This window comes from Melanotaenia boesemani, chromosome 15 (genome assembly GCF_017639745.1).
Source record: "Melanotaenia boesemani isolate fMelBoe1 chromosome 15, fMelBoe1.pri, whole genome shotgun sequence".
Lineage (NCBI taxonomy): Eukaryota > Metazoa > Chordata > Actinopteri > Atheriniformes > Melanotaeniidae > Melanotaenia > Melanotaenia boesemani.
Genome location: NC_055696.1, coordinates 10,015,124 through 10,038,792, shown reverse-complemented (window position 1 = coordinate 10,038,792; position 23,669 = coordinate 10,015,124). Strand labels below are relative to the sequence as shown.

At 36.9% G+C, this 23,669-nt stretch overlaps 1 protein-coding gene across 1 annotated transcript; it reads left to right on the top strand.

The window, feature by feature from the left end:
• The first annotated feature begins 23 nt into the window (after positions 1-23).
• Positions 24-22,804, top strand: grm5a (glutamate receptor, metabotropic 5a). Its single transcript, XM_042008722.1, has 18 exons — positions 24-227; positions 430-735; positions 821-954; positions 1,692-1,953; positions 2,266-2,380; positions 8,245-8,494; positions 11,635-11,870; positions 12,540-12,661; positions 12,737-12,861; positions 12,948-13,116; positions 15,021-15,147; positions 15,776-15,893; positions 16,773-16,959; positions 17,894-18,052; positions 18,143-18,268; positions 18,432-18,614; positions 18,707-18,876; positions 20,063-22,804. Exons 2-18 carry the CDS (start codon positions 514-516, stop codon positions 20,961-20,963), a joined length of 3,606 nt encoding a protein of 1,201 aa, XP_041864656.1. The 5' UTR covers positions 24-227; positions 430-513; the 3' UTR covers positions 20,964-22,804.
• The last annotated feature ends 865 nt before the right edge of the window (positions 22,805-23,669 follow it).

Below are 23,669 nucleotides of genomic sequence, written 5' to 3'. Positions count from 1 at the left end.
TGGAGATGGAGGGGGTGGGGGGTGGGGGGGGCTGCTGTGCCGTGTGCGTCAGTAAGTCAAACATGTTCCAATAACGGACTGTATTATCTGCTGCTATTTGCAGTTTGCTGTAGCCAGGCACCAGACTGAGCTTGAGCAAAAGGCTGCAGCAGCGTCTCTTGCTGCTTTTCTGTGATGGAAACGTTCTCGACAGGATTGACATCTTCATGGCAACTGGCAGAAAAAAGGTAGGCAAAAAGCATATTTTAGTTTTTGTGCTGGGAGCTCACAATATGATCAAACCCTGAAGTGTGTTTTAAGTTTTAAGTACATTTTTGGTACCAATTTGGACCACATGGTTACATTTACATTTTTACCTTAGTTTCTTGCATTGACATCACTGTTCTCTCATTGAGTTCATTTTAATCTTATCCATATTCCTTTCTGCAGGAGTTTTACCCTTGCCTTTGGCACTGCACTCATCATGCCAAACGAAGCACTTCCATTTGAACTTCAGTTTTAAAAGGACAGAGGATGGCAGGAGGCGTAAGGACAAGAGCAGGGACAGGAAAAAAGCTATATGTAAAGTTGTTTGCTGTCATTGTGTTACTGGGAGCTGACCTGAGCTGGCTGGGTTTGAAAGACCAGGTTGGGGTCAATGCCCAGAACAGTGAGAGAAGGGTATTGGCCCATATTCCGGGTGACATCATCATAGGAGCCCTGTTTTCTGTCCACCATCAACCCCCTGCAGACAAGGTGCCTTCTATGTATTTATGCTTGTGTAGCATTATATAACAATGAGATAAATGTTATTAATCCATTTTCATTTAATTTTATTCAGGTCCATGAGCGAAAGTGTGGTGCTGTGCGTGAGCAGTATGGAATCCAGAGGGTGGAGGCTATGATGCACACTTTGGATCGGATCAATGCAGACCCCACCATCCTTCCCAATATCACACTGGGTTGCGAGATCAGGTCAGCAACCAGTCACAAATCCTCCCATCTTATTATTAGAAGGAAGTTGTTAGTTAGTTTAAACAAGTATTCTATAAGGGGAACATGTACTCACCCTAGGAATTTGATGAAAAGGAAGCACTAAGAAAGGACAGTGTTTTAAGGTGACAAAATAGGACATATAGAAGGTAAAATTCCATTTGGTAACTAAGCAGGGTGCAGACAAGTGAACAAGAACTGGAGGCCATGAGAGAAAATTTTCAGGTAATTCTATGAGAAGTAGCTCAGTGTGTAAGTTTTTCATAGTAAATCAGAGGTGGCTGGCAGGAGCTCCTGCCTTAGAAAGCTAAATTAGTGTCAGAGTTTTCTTAAATTAAGCGGGCTACTTCTTTTAAACACATGTGTGTTGACAGAGTTTTTGCAGTCATTGGGCTTCTCCATGACTGTAAAGTGGACTTTGTAAGTGTAACTACACAATAAATAAACAATGAGATTTTTTTTTTTTCAATATCAAACACATTCTGCAGAAAACTTAACTTTGGAGCGCACCATCCAGGGTAAATCAGAGGGGCACATTTTTACTTTTTTAAGACAGTAGCTTGATTTCACTAGTTTAGAATGTGGAAACCTGTTTGTTTTTTTTTATCTTATTTCTGATCTGTTCAAATAGGTAATTTAACCAAAAGCAATAACATTCCTCACTTCTTATACTATTCTTGCCAAATTGTGGTGATGTGAGCTCAGTCTTTGTGCACCAGGGACTCTTGCTGGCACTCTGCAGTGGCATTGGAGCAGAGTATTGAGTTCATTCGGGACACGCTGGTATCCAGCGATGAGGAGGAGAGCCAGGGCAAATGTAATGCAGAAACAGGTAGCATGCTTCTTCAGGGGAAGAAGCCCATTGTGGGACTGATTGGACCAGGATCCAGCTCTGTGGCAATACAGGTGCAAAATCTCCTCCAGCTCTTCAACATTCCTCAGATAGCATACTCAGCCACCAGCATGGATCTCAGTGACAAGGTAGGATACATTTCAACCTTAAAATCTCTACATAGTTTATATATTAAAAAATAATTGATTGAAGTTGGAGATTGGATGCCAGGTACAGTCAAAATACATGCATATCTTGGATATAACAGCTTGTTTTGCATTGGTTAGTATGACATCTGATTTCTGCTAAAATATGTGTTTCTTTTGAAAATAAGATAAAAGTCAATGTACAGTGACAAAGCTTTGTTATAACACATTCATTTGCAAGCTAGTAGACAGATGGTTATGAAAACATGTCGTGTGCATCATCGGACTTGTGAACATGTAAATTTCCTTCAACAGAGCTTGTATAAATATTTCATGAGGGTGGTGCCATCAGACATGCAACAGGCCAGAGCTATGGTGGACATTGTCAAGAGGTACAGCTGGAGCTACGTATCTGCAATACACACAGAGGGTAAGGCTGTGTATAAATGTATTACATTTCATCTCTTCTTCTCCAGCTGCAGCTACACATATGGAGTAAGCAGCATGTTTTTCAGTTACATCTCTCCAATCTAATCTGCAATAGTATAGTAGGAAGTGTAATCCTTGTAAAGCTTCCGTTTTGCCATAAGCTTTAAGATGATAAAATTTATGTATCTTTATCATTGTGTGCAGTGTTTATTTATGTCATGTGACAGACCGGAAAAGAAGCATTAGACAGTTACTTTCTGAGGAACACATGTATCAAGTTGAGCTGAGTATCCTCCATCAGCACAAATAAATACAATTTTAATATGTGTCTTTACAAAGACACACTCACAAACATAAACATCTGTGTTGTTTGTGGGCACCAACTATTGAGATAATACAAACCTCATATCCAGAAAAGTTGGGAAATTTTCTAAAATGTTCTAAAATCTAAATTTTTAACATTATCAAATCTAAAATGCTATTTAAAGAAATCCCCTTAAATTTTTCTTTTTTTTTTTTTTACTTAATTTAACAGACTCAAGTAGAAAGACTGATTTTCAGTGTCTTTATGATCATCCTCATTGTATTTAGAAAATATAAACAGATATAATTCTATTTACATGTACTGGTTTTCAGTTGCTGATTGGCACACCTGCCTCTGGTTTGTCATTAATTCCTCAGCATTTTATCTGCCTGGTTTCCTATGTACCTTGTTTGCTGTTAAAGTTTCTCACTGTTGTCATCTGATTTGTCTAGCAGCTCTTCTCAAGTTTTCGGTCGAGTTTTGTTTTTGTTAGTTTCTAGTTCAGTTTCTTGCATTTTTAGCATTAGCAGTGCTCTTTGTTTATTTTAAAATAAAGTTCCAGTTAAGTTCACCCACCTTCCTCCTGCCTCATGGTCATGCATTTGTATCTAAACTCCTAGTTTTCAGCTGTAGATTATTTATGCCAGCAGCACACTACAAATATGCAGGGAGAGAGGCAAAAAGAGAAAAACTTTATAGCATCTATAACAGTTTTCTGGAAGGATTAAACACTGACAGATGTGACCTGGTGCAGGTGTCAGGATTGGGTATAAAAAAGAACACCTGTGAAAGGTTGAATCTTTCCAAACTGGGATGAGTTGTGACTCCACACTGCCCAATTTAGTGAGACTTTTTGAATTCCAAGGGATAAAATATGTCTGTGCAAGATTAAGAAAAAAATAAATAAATAAATAAAAATTCTGCACCACATAATGTTGTGAAAAGATTCAGGGACTCCACAGAGTCAGTTTCTAGTCTCGAAGTGTCCCTGTCCTACAGGTTTAGATGTTTCCTGCTTCAGCACACCTGGGTCGTTAATAGGTTTGTGTAGACCTTGATGCTTGAAGAATGAGGCCTGGGATGGAAGTCCTCAGTGGCACCACATGAAAAACCATCATTCCACCTTGATCAATATCACTTGGGATTTGCATTGCATGCATGTCATTCAGGGCCATGTACTGTTCAAACCTAATTATGATGAAGATCGCATTGAAACGATAATGTGAATGACCACACAAAAAAATGGGATTTGACCGTTAAGATTTGCAGCGTGAATGTAGCCTAAGACAGCAAAAGACAGTGAACACATGTTCTGTGGTCAGATGAGTCCATGTTTAAGCTGTTTTTTTTTTTTTTTCTTTTTTTTTTTTTCTTTCAAGGCACCTATATCAATAGCCTTGATGACTTACATTTGATAGAAGGTCCCACTGATTTATATGTGTATGTTTTTGGTTAGATATATGCTGCCATCAAAGGGATGTCTTTTACTTTGAAGCCTGAGGTTATTTCAGCAGTGCAATGACATGGTGTTGTTTCATTAACACAGCGTGCGGGCTTGCCTAGCCAAACTGCAGCTCAGATCTGCTTACTGATGAAAATGTATTAGGCATTATAAAGATGACAATCAGACAAAAACAACCAGCTAAACATTTGTATTTAATAGATTCTTTTTTTTAAATTATGCCCACAATCAGCATCTTCAGTTTCCCAATGATTAAAAAGTTAAAATAATAATGGTAAACAAACCTCTCTTCTAACGTTTTTAAGTGTGTGTTTTGGTGGCATCAAATTCTAAATTTGTTTCTATATTCTAAATACAATTAACTTAATTTGTGAACACTAAAAATGATATCTTTGGATTCTTGTCTGCCATATAAAAGCTCAAACAAATAACATATTTACGTTTTTTATGTTTAGATCTTCAAAAATCCTTTAAAACATCTGAGAACCAGGCCCCTACAAAGCAATTGGACTCTGAAAGTATAGAAGACTTACATTAGTTGTTGACTTCAAAAAATCAAGTGCACACATGCACACACATACAACCACACACAAATGAATACGCTTTCTTCTCTCTGACTTTCACTTTAAAACTATATTGATATAAAAATTAATTTCAGTTTAACTCAGTTTTATTTGTCGAATGTCAATTCTCAACAAAAGTCATCCTGAGAAACTTTTAAAAATACAATTCAATTCATTCATTTAATGCAAATTCATGAAAGCTGCTTTGTTAGGAAAATCAACAAATTGGATCAATTGTTCTCTTTATTTTAATCCCCCATCCTGAGCATGCATGAGGTAACAGTGCAGAGGAAAAACTACCTTTTAACACGAATAAACCCCCACCAGTACCAGACTCAGGAAGGGCAGTCATCTGGCTCGACTGCTAAAGAAAGTGGTACCTATACTGTATGAAACTGATATGAAATTGCTTTTATAGTACATTGTTATCCCTTTTATTATTAACAAACATAACACAACTAACACAAGCTTTGAACTCTTTGAAAATCAGAGTATTCTACCCAGTAATTTCAGTAAGCACTTTATGCATTATCAGATACATTATAGTTAATTGCACTTCATCTCAGGTCTTAAGAAGACAGCAGGAGTAAAACACATAAAACAGAGCACAAAAGCAAACTTTAAAAAAGTGAAAAAACTACAAATGTACATAAAAGCTAGAACATCATTGGTTTCACATAGAACCAGAGTGAGTTTAGTAAAAGTAGGGGGGAGACTTTAACGCGTTAATTACTGTTAATTAATTAATAATAATAACAATAATAATAATAAAACATTAACGCATTAAAAAAAAATGAAGGCAGTTTGCGTTCCAACCAATGTTTGTCACTGCATGAGTTCGGGTACACCGATTAAATTGAGACACATGTCAGCGCTGTCTTAATTAATGTTGTTAGAAATGGGATTTATGGCTCTTTGAAGGGAGCTGGATCTTGAGGAGCCGTTCCTTTCAAAGAGCCATTCAAAAGACTGGCTCGTTCTTACAATATCTTCCAAAATTTCACAATATATAAGAATGACAAACAATCAAAATATGTACCTATATAAAATCTACTATACAAGATTAAATAATTATAGGAAAAATAAAGATTAAAAAAGGATAAACCTGAGCAGTCAGTGCAAATTCTAGTAAATGTTTTGGATAGAACTCACAGTATTTGTTTCCAAACAATACTCTCTGCCCATTGATGCTTCACATGAATGGAGAGTGTTGGACATCAGACTTCTATGATGTCACAAATGTTATTTATTTTATTTTCATTTTACTCAAATGTACTACTTCTTATTTACTTATTTATTCATTTATTTATTCATTCAGTCATTTTTAGCTGGAAGTGGGGTGGGGGGTTGGGCTTGGTGTGTGTGTGTATACGTGTGTGCGTGTGACTGTGTGAAAGATTTCATTGAGTCTTTTTATTCTTATGTTTTTAATCATGTAAAGAACTTTGTGTTGCCAATGGCATGAAAAGTGCTTTATAAATAAAGTTTGATTTGATTTGATTTGATGAAGGCAGTGTCAAAAATATGTATATAAAAAGAATGGCTCACAAATGAACGGCTCACAGCTGTGAATTGGTTCCCATCGTTCATTTAAAAGAGTCGTTCAAAAGAATTGATTCGTTCATGAACTTCACTCTAAATGTTGTTAAATTAGTGCTGCTTTGATGCTATATTTAACTAATTTTCAGACTCATCTAGTGAGTCAATTTTAAAGAAGTGACTAGCGACAAATCTAGAGACTTTTTCAGATGTTCTTTGGAGACTTTTGTAAACTGACATGAAAGCACTTTTACTTATTCTCATTGAGCAGTGCTGCCGGAGGCCCCTGCCCGTCCGCTAGCTCACAGCTGCAGTCAGAGCAGAAGATGTCCTCTTCTGCTCCATGAACAGGCTGAAAATGAAACGTGCAAAGCTGCTGCTGGCTGATCCCGTCCTGACTTACCATCAGATAATAATGCCTAATAATGGATGAAAATATTTAAAAGTTCAAAGTATATTGTAACATGTTAAGACTCTTAATTAGAGAACAGCAAGAGCTGCTAGTTAAAGTATGAAAATGACACTTTTGTTCATTTTGGGCCAGGGATATTTTGTATTTTTTCCTACTGTTTCGGAACAGAAATGCAATTAAATGCATTTTTTCCAGACATTCCAAGAGCTTGAGTTTACCGTTTTAATGTCTATGTCTGTTATTTGATTCAGTCGTCCACTAAAATCTATTTAAAAAAAAAAAAAAAGTTGCTTTTTGGGGCAAATATTGTTATGTGATTAAAATGTGATTAATCAGGATTAATTTATTACAAGGCCCGTAATTAATTAGATATTTTTTAATCAAGTCCAACCCTAATGTAAAACATTTTATCATAAACAGAAGCTAAGGTAAACTGTGATACAAAGTATGTGAAATTATGAAGCTGCTTATGTTTTTTCTGTTTTGTTACCTCAAAGCAACCCCCAAATCCTGCTACATTGCGGCACTAAAATACAAGGTTATCTCAAATGCAATAGAGCCAGTCCCTGAATAACTAATCCTGTCTATTCAGGAAAAAATATGTTGCCAATGTATCATTCTCAGTGATTTTCTATTTTGTTATAGTGAATTCACTGGGTTTCTTTTTAACCTAGTGGCTCAAGGCCATTTTTTTTCTGAAACAAATACCTCCCGATAAATGTTAAATCTCAACTGGATTTTTTCAATCTTTTCCCATAAAAATACCAAACTATTGTTAAGGAGGATTAAAAATAAGGTCTTTTGCATGCCAGATGTTCTTTTTCCATTATGAAACCTAATGCAATGGGAATACTCTCTAAAAGAAAGCCCTGTGTTTATGTTCCATCTTGTCTATCTTGTTTTTTAAATCCAGTAGGCAGTACAACTGGGTCAAAATGATTTGAGTTCTGTTAAACTATGAATCTAATCATACATGCATGGACTCACATTTCAAACATGACAGTCTCTTGCATTTTGTAAAGACAACCAAGCAATTTTCACCATTCTGTACAAAAATGTGCAACTTTTAAACAGGTTTCATTGAAATTGGTAACAAAAATAATACACTTTTATTACCTGCATAATTGTCACAATTATGTATCAAATGCTGTTTAGCTCCTTTTGTATCACTGCAAGGCATTTGCACAAAATTTTTGACCCAGTAAATAATAGAAAATTATATCCACAGCAACAGAAACTAGGTGACCTAATTTCCTTGAAAAACAGGGAAAACTATCCCCCAACAGTTCCCATGATATGGACAAAATTTTTAGATTCTCGAGTACTGTGCTAACATTAGACTAGTACACTTGTTAAACTTACTACACAGAAGCTTGGTCACTAAGAAGCTAACAAGGACTACCTTGTCAGATCAATTACTGAATGATTGCATATGATGGTATTAACAAAGTATACAAACAAACAAATACATTTGGATTTGTTTTAAAGACACTTAGAGAAATGGTTCTGTGTTTTACAGATGGTTAGCTTTGATTAAGTAACAATCACTTGACTGATGTTTATATTAATGTGACTCCCTCCGTAGGTAATTATGGTGAGAGTGGTATGGAGGCATTTAAAGACATGGCAGCAAAAGAGGGCATCTGCATCGCCCACTCTGATAAAATATACAGCAACGCAGGGGAACAGAGCTTTGACAAGCTATTGCAAAAACTCAGAGGCCATCTTCCCAAAGCCAGAGTGGTGGCCTGCTTCTGTGAGGGCATGACCGTTCGAGGTATACTAATGGCCATGAGACGACAGCGTCTGGTGGGAGAGTTTTTACTGGTTGGAAGGTGAGTTGTGACTTTTGTTTGGCTACTTAGAAAATCTGGACTTTGTATTTTATCTGTTTTTTTTTTTTTTGTTTGTTTGTTTGTTTGTTTTCGTAATCATTAGAAATTAAAGAAGTTACAGAAGTTTTATGTTTCAGGATCCTCAGTCTCATTACTTTCTTATCAAGATTTTTTTCAGACACCAAGCATCTTCAGACGTGTCAGATATATTTGTTGTCATTGGGGCCATACATGTCCTCTCATCATCATTCTTGTCATCACCTTCATTGCTCCCATCAACTTCATGGTGACCTGGAAAACTTAAGGTATTTTTATTCTCTTTCTTGTGATTGCAGCGCTATCAAATTTTGTTTCCTATCAAATCTTTTTTTTTAATTTATTTATATAATTTATTTTTTTTTATCAGTGAAAGCTATTGATTAATTCTCAAGATCCATGCAGCAAGTAAACCATAAATCTGTTTTAGGCTATATTCTGTTTTGATTTTTACAATTATGCCATAACAAGCCATAAAAAGGCATATTGGTTACTCTATTTCCTATTATCATGATCACCCTTATGGACAAATAAAGTCCTGATTGTTGACTAATGTGATTAAATATGCTACATTCTCATCCATCCTTAAAATATTGCATTGCCAAAAATCACATACTAAAAATACATTTTTTTCTCAAGTTTCATTTGAGAAATATAATCACCTCAAACTAATTACATTGTACACTGGCCCATCTGTTGATGTTTTTAAACAAAGATATTGCTAATGATTGGACTAATTGTGCATGAAAAAGCATATGCAATTAAAACTATAAGACAAGAAAACAAGCAGAAAAGAGGGGGTTGATGTAGCAGAAGGTTTCACTCTTTCCGAGAATAACGTGTTTTATTTTAAGGTTCGGCTCTCTGGCTCACTCTTGTCCCTGGTGTTCTATAAATTCCTTTCCTCATTAGGAGCCACATATGTAGGCTGTCGCTCAAATCTGACAGTGGGAAACATCAAATAACCTTGAACTACATATTGCAAAACACCATGTTCTATGTATCGTATGGCTGCATTTAGAAATGTCGGAGTTCTTAAAATGTAGCTATGAAGAATTGGTTCTTATACAAGCTCTTTGTCAATCAGTCTAGTACTCTGTACCAAGATGAATCATGAATCTGAGCAAATAGCTTTTGGATTTACATTTAATAAGGTTCAGACATAGATCTCTGAAGGTCTGCTGTGTTGCAAAAAAAAAAAGAAAAAAAAATGAAAAAGATAAACTCCAAAATATTGTTTAACCAAAACCATTGTGGGCATAATAAATGACAGGCACATGGAAGAACTTTACCAGACCAGAATTGGATTTTGAAATCTCCATTACAAATTCTTTTTCTAAGCAAACACTGCAACTTTGCAACATGCCTGTATCATAAGAAATGTGGCATCCGTCTTAATCATAGTATGCTAGCTGGCTTCTGCGATGAACATGTCATACTTGACAACCTTAGAAAAACTGGCATTGGCTGCATTTTTACAGACCAAAAAGCCTGGTTATAAGGAGATACAGGAGGGGCATCTAGGGTGAAAGGAGTTATTGACAAACACTGACTGTCTTGACTCCTTATCTTTCCTCTGGCACCAAAATCAGATTGAGTTCTGTGGGCTACTTGCAAATACGTGCCTTCATTTCATAAATTCTGACTGCTATATGCACAGTCCCTTTGCACAAGTGCTCCAATCAACCACTTGGAATTTATAGTGTCAGTAAAACATCCTGATTCCTCGCTGGCTTCCCACCCACAAATTCTGCCATGCAGCAGAAACACAGCAACTAGGGTTACTTGGGTGGTGGAAAAGAGCTTTTACTCCATTTGGATCAGACAGCTGTTACTGTTTTTATTCGTGTTGTTGTTGTTTTCTCATGGAGGATAGAAATTTGCACCTTTCTAGCCTCAAGTTTATTTCACTACTTCTAGTGTTAACTCAGAAAAGAGTTGGCTGTAAAAGTTTACCAATTTATGAGAAACATTAAGTGTGTGTCTACATGCCTATGTGTGTGTGTGAGCAACACATTTCAATACTTTGTGTGTCTTCAGGCATGTAGGTGGTGTAGCAGCATGCTGCATGCAGTATATTGGCCTCCCAGGTCGATGTGTGGGTTTCAGAGCGCTTGTTGAAGAGTGATTCAAACTATCCAGAGTCAAAGCGCTCCATGCTTTTCATATCCATTCCTGCTTTTTTTCTTTTTCTTTTTTTATTATTTTTTTATGCCAGTGTACAATTTCTGTGCTTGCTTCTCTAAGGATATGTTATGAAATGATCTCCTACCTCACCAGAATCAGGCATTACAAAACACCCACACAACTGTTGTATAACTCCTGCTTGGCGAGCGAAGTTTTAAAAAAAAAATACTTTTTTTTGCTTTTTGTGAAAAAAAGAAATGTTCTTGAAAAAGACTGCAAGTGGAGTGCAAATCTGTGTGTCAGTGAGGTATGTTATTTTACATGTATGCACGTGTGGAGGTGTAAACAGCATTCCGGTCTTTGTTGGTTGTAGACAAGTCTCTACTAAGGGATAATAATAACAGAAGAAACATTATCACTGAACACTTTACTCATGAGATAGCTTACTGACTCTAAACCCACAAGTTTTTTTTCTTTTCTAAATCAGAGTTCATTAAACATGTCAGCAGTGTAGTCTGGTGATGTTTGTCTGGCTTTTAAAATAATGCATGGACACATTCTCTTTTCTTTTTTTAGCTACAGTAACAAGGGACTTAAAATTATGATAACAGATAGATAGATAGATAGATAGATAGATAGATAGATAGATAGATAGATAGATAGATAGATAGATAGATAGATAGATAGATAGATAGATAGATAGATAGATAGATAGATAGATAGATAGATAGATAGATAGATAGATAGATAGATAGATAGATAGATAGATAGATAGATAGATAGATAGATAGATAGATAGATAGATAGATAGATAGATAGATAGATAGATAGATAGATAGATAGATAGATAGATAGATAGATAGATAGATAGATAGATAGATCAGGACGAAATGACGAACCTAGGATCATGTGTCAGTGTAAACAGTTTTCCATGTCTAATTATTGCTGCATCATCTTCTATTTTTCTTTCTCTCTAGTGATGGCTGGGCAGACAGGTATGATGTGACTGATGCCTATGAGAGGGAAGCAGATGGTGGAATCACCATAAAGCTAAAGTCAGCATATGTGACTTGGTTTGATGATTACTACCTGAACCTGAAACCTGATTCCAACCTGAGGAACCCCTGGTTTCCTGAATTTTGGCAGCATCGCTTCCAGTGCAGGTTGAGAGGGCATCCACAAGAAAGCACTTTGTACAACCGCACTTGCAGCTGTTAGTAAACTAAAGATCATGTTCATTTCGCCTGCTTAAAGGTCCCATATTATACATTTTTTCAACAATTTCATATGGGTGTCAGAGGTCCAACAACATTGTTTTCAAAGTGTATTACCCCAAATTCAGCCTTGGTCCTTAATTTCAGCCATTCCAAAAGTGACTGTAGTGAGCTCTGCGGAGAACGGGCTGTTTCTGTGTCTAAACCTTTAAATGTTCATGAGTGGTGCCTGTCTATGCCCCTCAATGAGAGGGATCCAGCTTTTGCTAACCCTAACCCACTCGATGATTTCAGAGGGTAAGCTCAGCTAACTGGGGGGTCGGGTCAATGACAGTATCCACTGGCGGGGTAATGTTTTTTCACTTTGTGATGTCACGAGGGGAAAGATCTCAGATTCCCCTGTTTGAGGACACATTCGCTAAAAAGTGGAGCAAACAAGTGAGAGAGGTGACAGAATTTTCTAATTCTTGGGTCTCATACACAGGCTATGAGGACACATAAGACTGTTAGAAAATCTTTAGAAAGTGAATTTTGCATAATATAGGACCTTTAAATACTTTTCACATAGCATGTTTATACATCCTAAAATTTGTTTTCCAATAAGTACATTATTGTGGTTGCAATGATTATGTTGATCCTAGTGTGCACGTAATCATGTTTCTGCACAGGGAGAGAGTCTTTACGTCACCAGTATGCCCAAGACACCAAAATGGGCTTTGTCATAAATGCAATTTATTCAATGGCTTATGGTCTTCATGCTATGCAGCAAGCCCTTTGTCCAGGATACAAGGTATGATCATCAACATTGTGCTCATTCAGAATCTTTCAGTCTGTAATAGTATTGACAGTATTTTCTTTCCTCCAGGGATTGTGTGAGAACATGCGCCCCATTGATGGCCGCAAGCTGCTGGATTTCTTGATGAAAACCAACTTCACTGGTGTATCAGGGGAGATTATCCACTTTGACCAGAATGGAGACTCACCTGGCAGGTAAGAATTCTGATGAGAACCAAAGAAAGGAGAGGAGGAGGAAACAGAAATATGTTTTAAATATGTGCTACTAATGTGTGCCTCAGGTATGAAATCATGAACTTCAAGCAGATTGGTGAGGATGAATATGCCTACATCCATGTGGGAAGCTGGGATCAGGGTGGCCTAAAGATGAATGATGAAGAAATTTGGAGTAACAACAGTGAAATAATCCAGTCAGTCTGTTCTGAGCCATGCAAAAAGGCACAGATCAAGGTATGATGAACTACATTAAGGTTTGCATTGTTGGGGCTTATTTAAAATCAGCTCGCTGTGTTGACATGGGTAACATTTTAGCAGAGTTTTTAACAAGCTGTTTGCCTGTCCTGTCATTGGCATATAATGAAAATTCAGCTATTCTAAAATTGGCTGTTGTTTTTCTTATGGTGATCTCTAAAAAGACATTGTTCTGTGCCTTCATGCTTCTGTATAGTGGAGATGTTTTCACAAGGAATTGTGTCAAACACAACCCACACACCAGCCTTAATTGATCCCACAGGTTTCCAGTCTTAAAAACCGGTCCAATTACATCATCAAGTCCTCCACAAGGGATTCAGTGCAGCTCATTGTTAAAGCCTTAATCATCTTCCATCTGGGCGTCTTTAGCTCCCTCCAGCCCATCCAATTCATGGAGAACATTGCATTCTTCCTCCTCTGTATCATCCCAAAAATCTCTGCTACATCATTAAACCCATCTTTAAAAAATGAGAAAAGAAAGAAGAAAATGTGCAGTTTCATACCTTCAAGTTGTTCTCGCCCACACTCTGAGAATAGGGTTGTTCTGACCTTTGCTGATCGTCAACATCCCCATCCCATTCGGTCATCTCTCCTATCAAAAGAGCAATTCCCTGCATCTCACAGCATCATGTTGACAGGGCATTGCTTTGAAAAAACAAACTGGTTCACTTTTCTGATTTCTCCACCTGTTTCCTTTTTTAATCAACCATCAAGCTTAACACAGGTTAGCATCATTTAACTCCCATGCAGATCCAAAATGGTGGAGAATGAGATGTTTAAAATCTTTGCTTACATAAACAACCAAAAACAGCTTTCTGTCAATCACTTCCAATCATGTCTACAATCAGTAGAAATAATTATAGACATGAAGCCAGATATACTGACCTGGGAAGGGACATATGTCAACTCCACACAGAACTGAAAAGGAAAACAGGATCAACTCACAAGAAAGGAACACACTTGGGGGCAAAGTCAGATCTACCTCCTGAGTTGCAACTGACCCAAAGTAAATCCTTTTTTCAGACATGAAACATAAAAAATAAGAATGTCTTCTTCATTCTGTAAAGCAAAGACATTGAGAAATTGAGACACTGGTCACATAGGGGTTAATGGTCCTCAGCTTTATTGAGACATACCTGTGAAAGTGACCACAGTGTGTTTGCCTTTTGAATAAGATCTGACACATGTGTAGTAAATTATTAAAACTCTGAAGGTCTTTTAAAGTTTTTTTTCTCATAACTTGTCCATATGGAAAATTCTACTTATAGATTATATTAAGCAGCTTACTTCTATTTATTTGGTTTAAACACTGTGTAAAATAGTATGGTGCTGCAGCTGATTGTCATAGGAAACACCACAGAATAAGAGAGTAACTTGTTTATTTATTTAATTTAATAATGTGATTGTCCAGATTCTTCTTATGGTGGTCAAATAAATATAACTGTTAATGTGAGTACTGCAGTTCACACTGTGCTGTTGTCAAAGTACCGCGTGTTTGTTACCTAGTCTGACTTCACAAGAGGGAAACAAGAGTGAGCTCATTTTTAACATGACATGTTCAGATTAATGAAAAGCAGAGCACATCTGAAAGGAGCATCGATGCTGAAAGGTTGCAAAGAGAAAGAGTTAGTTCTTTTTTTATGAAGTAACAGGATAACTTTCTTTATGTTTTTCTTCTTTGGATCCCCTGATAAAATAATACTATTTTTTCTAGTCCTACAGGGCAGTCAGAGGGCAAGATTAGCTACAGAAAAATGCCATTAGAGCTTTGAGACCTTTTTGCCTTTTCATACAGGTGTGTGTGTGTGTGTGTGTGTGTGTGTGTGTGTGTGTGTGTGTGTGTGTGTGTGTGTGTGTGTGTGTGTGTGTGTGTGTGTCTCCAGGTGATCCGTAAAGGAGAAGTGAGCTGCTGTTGGACTTGTACTCCCTGTAAGGACAATGAGTTTGTGTTTGATGAATACACTTGTCGAGCCTGTGTCCTGGGCTCCTGGCCCACAGATGACCTGACTGGTAAACACTTTGTTTACGTCTCTGTTACTCAAATGAAAAGGATTTCCATACAGCCCGAATCTGGGTCACACACTGAGGGCCCTCCCACTAATCTCCTTTTCATCTTATGTGCCACAAACACACACACATGCACACTAGCAGACACAGTACTAAGGACATGCGACTGCAGAGAAATCAAATGCTCATGCTGCACAAACATCAAGAAACTTCAGATCCCTGTCACATTACAAATTCAGCTGAAGCCTGAGTTCTAAGTTCTAAGATCTGTCAAAAAATGCTTGAACTTGTTGTCTCCTATTATATTTTAGTGCTTATATACCTTGAAGAAAGCTTATTTTCATCATTTTAGTGAGTCCTTTTGATTATTCTTTTCTGTCTTAACAACCTTTACTGCTTTATAACCAATCTCCCTTATTCCTCAAAACCCATAAATTAGAGATTTCACATAAAACAAGCAAATAATTGATGTTCACTGTTAATAGCTCCACATGAGGACGTGTCTTGCGAAAAGCCTCTTCATTATGCTGCAAGTCTGTTACAAGCTATGCTTACTCATCCTTTGATTATAACAGCTGCAAACAAATCAAACATTTTCTTAAACCTTTCTATGTTTTGTCCCTCCCCTCAGGTTGTGAGCCAATTCAAGTACAATACGTACGTTGGGGGGATCCAGAGCCCATCGCCGCTGTAGTCTTTGCCTGTCTGGGTCTGATGGCAACACTTTTTGTGACTTCTGTTTTTATAAAGTAATTACAATCAATGCCTTTATGGATATTTACTCTACTTTAAAGTCAGTGTAGTGGAGCCATTTAGCTGAATAGAACTAAATTGGCTGAAAAAGCCATTTTATGTTTATTTCTACATTTTCATTTGTCATAATAACATTTTGTGGGTCTAGAAAACTAAGTAGGTTTATAAGTTTTTAAAACATAAATTTTATATAATGTGATCATGTTGATAATCAAGTAAAGAAACATCTACAACACAAATCAAGTGTTTGTGGTGAGATGGAAGTTATTTTCTTTTGATTTGGACTTTTGGCTTTAAATTATGGAGACTGCTTACATGCAAATAAATAAATAGAAAAATAGAAAATAAATCAATTAGAAAAACATTAAAATATAGGACAGCTTTTTTTAATTCTATGAGACAAAACAATGCTTTAACCAAAAAGTTATGAATAGAATATGTAGTAAATTACTATGGCTTTTTTTTTTTTTTTTGATAAATCATGACATCTTTGTATTTGAATAATTGTCAGTGATAAATGACTAATTTTATCATTTTGAACATATATATATTTTATATATATATTGTATTGATAATTACGTACTTATGACAATTTTGTGTTTAAACCAGAGCTTGTAACATGAAATTTTTTTACGTTAATTATTCAACACTAATATAAAAAAGTCCCTCAAATTCTGGGTCAAAGCAAGTTACTTAGCTGACCTAGATAAATATGAAAATCTATAAATAGGCTACACGCAAAATTTAGTAAAACCAGAAATTATTTGTGACTATTTGAGGTAACCCCGCATTGAAACCACAATTTATAATCCATTTAAATGACTTTTTAGTATCTCAGTTGGCACAGTCTTAACAAGTCTTCCATTCATGTGTAGGTTTTGGGACACTCCTGTGGTCAAGTCATCCAGTCGTGAGCTCTGCTACATCATCCTGGCTGGAATCTGTCTGGGATACCTGTGCACTTTCAGCCTTATCGCCAAGCCACACATTGTCTACTGCTACCTGCAGCGTCTGGGAATCGGTCTGTCCCCCGCCATGAGCTACTCTGCCCTTGTCACCAAGGTACTTTGTTTTCCATTGAGCTACCAGGATGTAGAGAGACAAATAAGCACAGTTAAGCACAGATAGTGTTATGTGGTGTCCTTTTTTAAAGGTAAATATTGATTTTATTAGTGAATTTTAGTTTGTGCCAAGAAAACTGGTAGAATAAAAACTATTATTGACATTATTACTTAAAATATCGTCACTTTATCTTCAGTTCAATTCAGTATATTTAACCCCAACTTTAGATAAAGTCAGTCTCAGGACACTACAAAAAAATGTTATCAATTTCAATTTAGGTATGATTAAAATGATTAAATCCCATTATGAAGCAATTCAGTCCAACTCACTTAAATTAAGTAAAGTCCAATGAAGTACAACATTTTTATTAAATACTCATTTATAGGAAGTTGTTTAGCTAAGGAATCCAACACAGTTTCTTTTTTTTTATTCATATACAGCAGCCTTTGGAAGAAAAGAGAGCTGCTGAACTGTAAATAGACATTACTGCTCTTAATGTGAGTCATCACTGCAGACATGTTCCACTGGAGAATTAAATCAGATGTTTAGTTTTTTTTTTTTTTTTTGTTTTTTTTTTTGTAGTGAGTGATTATTTCTGAATTATAGATTTTAAATCAGACACATTTTTGTAACATTGACCTTCATCTACACCGATGCACGTCCACCCTGTAACCTATCTGCCGTTATAGTCCCGCATTTTGGATGGCTTCAGTATATTCGAGCAGCCAACCATAAAGCTTGGAGGAAAGGAGCTACCTCCAGAGACTGGATGAAATCCAGTTGTCAGGGAGGAATGGCAAAAATTGATGATATGCGTGGGCTGAAGTTGATATTTAAGATCAGGGAAAAGGATTATTGTCATGAATCATTGTGAGAGGTATTATCCACAGCCTGCATAAAGCCTGCATAACCATTTGATCTATTTTTGATCCAGACCAACCGTATTGCAAGGATCCTGGCAGGCAGCAAAAAGAAGATTTGTACCAAGAAACCGCGCTTTATGTCCGCCTGCGCACAATTGGTCATCGCCTTCCTACTCATACTGCTGCAGCTGGGAATTATTGTAGCACTTCTTATCATAGAGCCACCACAGGTGTGTGTATGTGCACGTGTTACAATGCAGATGATCTTAATTTATATATATTGATACAAACAGTGTGACTTCTCCATTTTCTCCTGTTAGGTGATCTATGATTACCCAAGTATCCGTGAGGTACATTTAATCTGTAATCTGACCACCTTAGGGGTGGTGGCACCACTGGGTTACAATGGACTTCTTATCCTCAGCTGCACCTTCTACGCCTTCAAGGTAACATTAGTTTAAAGTACAATGATATCTTACTGTACTTAAATGTGAAGCTGTACTCCCGTTTTTGTGATTTTCCGTAGTTTTCTTCTCCATGTTTTTTTTTTCTTTCCTCCACAGCTTGCACTGTTTCAAAGATCAAATTCTTCCTTTTTTTCTCCTGCAGACTCGTAATGTACCAGCCAATTTTAACGAGGCCAAGTATATTGCCTTTACCATGTATACCACCTGTATAATCTGGTTGGCCTTTGTCCCCATTTACTTTGGCTCTAACTACAAGATCATAACCATGTGCTTTAGTGTCAGCCTCAGTGCCACAGTGGCTCTCTGCTGCATGTTTGTCCCAAAGGTAAGAAACAAAAAATATCAAACACAATTTTTCTGTCTCGTCTTTGTTTCTTTGTGTTTTTATGCTTACAGTTATGTGTTGTTGATTTTCAGGTGTACATCATGCTCGCCAAGCCAGAGAAAAATGTCCGCAGTGCTTTCACTACATCCACGGTTGTACGCATGCATGTGGGCGACGCCAAGAAAGCTGCCAAGTCTGGCAAGTCTACTAGCAGCATGGCCAGTTTGTTTCGGCGCCGTGGCTCTACACAGGACAACATAAGGTATAAGGGAGATTTAAGGAGTCTTAAAAAGGTTTGAAGTATAAATTGTAGATCAACAATTAATGACTTACTCACAGTTTTAAAGCCTTAAGTCTGGTATCATAGCCCTCAAATGTGGTATCTTGGCCCATGTGCTCTTGGATTGTTATAGGTGCCTCTAGTACAGGGTTAACCCAAAGAAAATGCACACACCTACAAGTCAGCTTCAACAAACTTTTAGGTTAGTATCTGTTTTCTTCTACATGAATAAACCATTTTGAAAATGAAAATTAGATATCATGATAAACTAAATATGTAAATGTCTATAAATTACAAGTGAAAATTAAGACCATATTTCCCATAGGCTTCTATCAGCAGACTGCTTTTCACAACTACAGATGTCTCCCCCTGTTGGCCATTTTTGATACCAGGAAGCTACTGTATGTTCATTTTTTTAATACACTGCTGTAAGAAAAACACCCAGACACATAAAGCCTCTTTAGTAAAGATAATAATTTTCTTAAAGTTCATCAAGATCTATAGTTATTTTTCTTACTAATCTAAATAGATCATATTTACTTGCTGGCTTACAAGTAATATAATCTTGGCATATCAAACTGAGAAAAGGGAGCTAATCTTGAGTTTAATTTGGATGCCGCTTTTGTATATATGTTCCTGATATGATTAATAGTTCTGCCAGAAAATACATAAAAACAGAAAAATACATGGCTGCTTGTGGCAGAAACCTAACTCCTCAGAGAACAAGGGTTTCTCTGTTCATGAGTATTCAGTTTGAAGTTTTGTTGAAATGTTGTATATACCAGAACATAACCATCTCTGTTCGGTCTGACATTGTCTACATAGAGCTAAACCTACTGCAACAGGCTGGATATAGAACCAAGAAAAACTGCTCCCTGAGCTGAAACAAGCCTACCTCATTTGGGTTACATACTCCCAAAGGAAACTCACAACCTTTAAGGATTTCTCTTTCTAGGGAAGATAAAAGAACATAGAAGGAGACTTAATATTACACAAGACGCAAAGAATAGAACAAGCAATAGCAGAGATACAGACACAATGAAATGACGAAGTACAAGATGGTTCTTTGGTCAAGTGTTATTCTGGTATGCCAATAATGTGGTTTAATGTTGTGTAAGACTTGCAACGTGAACAAATCACATATCTTTGTATTTCATATGTTTTACAGTTCCAATGGCAAATCTGTAACATGGGGACAAAATGAACGTGCCTACAGGCCAAATTTATGGAAGAGGATGTCATTCCATGTCAAGAAAAAAGATCCAGTTGAGGTTAATCAGACAGCCATTATCAAGCCTTTCTCTAAAGGAGGAGATACTCCTGCAGACAATGGTGTCAAAGAGCAGTATGAAGAGCCACAGGTGTCTCAGCCTTTCACCTGCTTGCCCTCTCAGTCACCTCTGCCCACCTTCAGCCAGCATGCAACAAAGACAATGGGTCTCCATGAGGAAGAGGAGGCCAAGGAGGCACAGGTTTTACCTACATATGTACCTGAGCTCCCAGCGAGGGTCAGACGAAGAGGCGGGGACAACGGCCAGGGTGCTGCTATAGTGGATGGAGGGGACATTAGCATCATAAGTGTGGGTGACATTGGCCAAACTCAGGGTACCACCATCATGGACCAAATCAGCTGTGTGGTTAACCGTTTCACTGCCAACATCAGCGAGCTGAACACCATGATGCTGCCTGGAGGAGCCACTGCCAGCCCCCCCTCCACCACTGCTCTGCCTGCCACCACAGATACAACCCCATGTCCTCCTCAGTACCTCACATCCAGGAACAGACAGGCTCCCTCCACTGTCACCACATATGCTGAAGTGACGGCTGTCTCAAATTTCTGCGATAATCGACCAGCGAATAAGATTTATGATCACTTATCTGGGACTTGCGTGAGCGGCAAACGAGCCAAGGATACGGAGGAGCTGATGGCTTTGACGCCTCCGTCCCCATTTAGAGACTCATCTCTGAGCTCCAATGGCAGCTCTCCCCCCTCCTTGTCCCCAGCTTCTGAGGCTGAATATGACCAGCTGCTCCTGAAACACTACAGTCAAAGCTCATCCTCCCTTTAAATCTGCACTTTTGTCCATGCTGATGCTTCATTTGGAATATTTCAAGACAAACCTTCAGCCTGGACCAAACTATTTGATGCCTTTCTACATGAGAATATAATAGATACTAACGTAGTTTTTATAAAAACATTTTGAAGATGCACCCCCATTTACCGTCATTTTAGATGATTGAGAGAACAGCATCTCTAAAAGGATTGATTATAAAGCCGTAAAACTGCAAATATTAACTGCCAAAACAAAACAGAGCACATGTGTTTTTTTTTTATCATTGACTGAGTGATCATTTTGACACACTGAAATACACACATGGGCATTTTAATGACTTTTTAACACTTTTTGAACGCATTTCAAACCCAGTTTAAACTCCAAAGAAAAACATAAATGAGCTGGCAGCAAAACACATCAGAAACATTTAGATAACATTTTTATTCTATTATTACTAGATGTCAGTCATAAGTGGAAGATTTACTTTTTCAGTGTTTCTTTGGATTGTGTCAAAGTAGCATGTTTCTTTAGGACTGAGAAATTGCAGATAATAGTTATATTCTGGATTATTGGGATTCAGTTTTATATCTTATACTATTTTAGAAGAAATATCCTGCTGGGTGTTGACCTTCTGTATATCGTGTTGTTTTTGGGTTTGGTATCAGATTGTATCACCATGAAAGCTTTTGTCTGCAAGCAGCTCAAACATCAAACATGAGGCATTTTTCTTGCACTCTAATTTTTTGTCAATCCTGCTTAACATAAGTGAGTTTTAGTTTTATAATGTTGCTCCTGTGCAAGGAGTTCATCTCACTGAAAATGAGTCCTTTATCCTCAGAAGACAGGAGCGCTTTGCTTCTTCAGGGACTCTTAAGACATGATCTCAGTGGACACAATCATCAGGTGTATAACCCACAAAGAGCTTACAGACCTCTTGGGTGTCTTATTGAATTCTTTTATCTAGATGTGACTTAGCTGAATGTATGATAACTTATCATACGTAGTGGACCAAAATCCACCTCAGGATGTGTCTGAACCAGAACACTTTCTGACTGCAGCTCTCTCCCCTTTGAAAGAGTGCTGTTGTGTATCGGCTCAATATGTTTCCAGTTTGCATGATGTCAAGATTTGTTTGCACTCTCTGAATTATGTTCCCAGTTATTTAATCTTTTAATGTTAAACCTCTATTATGAATAGATGCAGTAGCAAAGTAATGATACTAGTAGTAAGTTTGATGTGTTTTTAAGGTTATTTTTCTTAGGGGGAGAGAAGCGAACTGAAAATGTGCCAGATGTTTCCAGCCTTGCTTTTTACTTAAATATGTGCCAGTTTCTCCCTGTAATGGATTATATTGTTTCTTTGGAATAGATCACACTAATAATCCGACTTTGGGCCTGTTTAGATTTACTTTTATTTTTTTTTTTATGTCTGAGGTTCTCTTTTTTTGTTATAGTTTTGTAGAGATGTGTTGACCTCTCTCAGGATGTTGATGAATGACAATATTCACAAGCTTACAGCTTTTTAGCCTTTAAGATGTAACTTATACAGTTCATGTTGTAGTTATGCTATGCTTGATTATATTTTTGTTTTCTGAAGTTTGACTTCAGTCTCCCTTTTGTTTTTCATGTTTACACAGTCAAGAATGTGTTTTTATGCAGTTTTTTTTTGTTGTTGTTTTTTTTACAGATTTTAAATGTAAATATCATCATAGAGCATATTTGCATGCAGGTTCGTGCTGACTCAGATTTTGCAGATGCAGTTTGCTTTGTGCCACTGATAAGAAAGAATGTTTGTCATTTCTTTTTATTTGCCTTTCTTATAGCCTGAAATGACAAAGCTATCTAAATAAAAATCAATAAAAAAAAAATACTCTACGCTTTTTTTATTCACTTTAATTTGTTGTAGATGTTAGAAAATTACCATTAAAGCAATATTCCAAAAAATTGCAAAATAACTGGAATGTCACCTAGTAAATTAGCAGCATTTGTTTACCGCTACATTTACAGCATCTACTTAATAATGAAAAAATTTTAACAGACTTAAATCTAAATTTAAACGCCAAAAGACTGTCATGGTTTAGTAAGTCATGTTTCTGGCTAACATACAAAAAAAAACTAAATGTGTGCAGTGATGGTTTTTGTACTTTTTTAGTCCTTTTTACTGAAGAACTATAAGAAATATAATTGTGTGAAATCACTGTGCGTTGGTGTACATTGGCTGCCTTGTTTCTATCAGTCTGCCCCAGGGCAGCTGTGGCAACACATGTAACTTATCACCAAGTATGAGTGAGGAGTAGATGAAAAGTGGATCCAACGTAAGCGCTTTGAGTGTCACCAGCAATAAAGCCAAATATAAATCCATTATTATTATAAGTGGACTTGGGTATGCCTGCTGTTGAGGATTTGTTGGTGTTTTGAGGTTCAATATGTTACATAGGGCCCTTCAACACCAGTCCTCAAGCACCACTCTCCTACAGGTTTTAGATGCCTAACTGCTTCACCATATCTTATTCAAATTAAACTCATCCAACAGCTTGTTGTGGTCCAAGCACGGCTGCATTTCTTTTCTTGTTTTTTAAGGTTTGGATCAAACAAAAAAGTGTGCTGACCCAAACAAATTCAGTGTTGTAGATTTTAAAATAACCTGGTGGTTTTATTATCATACAACTACCTCTTTAACTCATTACAATTTTATACACTAAGATTATTTAGTTATTAGAAA

Excerpts from the sequence above, each read along its gene's own strand:
- grm5a (XM_042008722.1), top strand. The coding sequence starts at position 514 with ATGGCAGGAGGCGTAAGGACAAGAGCAGGGACAGGAAAAAAGCTATAT. Across the intron at positions 955-1,691 it reads ACACTGGGTTGCGAGATCAG|GGACTCTTGCTGGCACTCTG; the intron begins GTCAGCAACCAG and ends TTTGTGCACCAG. Across the intron at positions 13,117-15,020 it reads GCAAAAAGGCACAGATCAAG|GTGATCCGTAAAGGAGAAGT; the intron begins GTATGATGAACT and ends GTGTGTCTCCAG.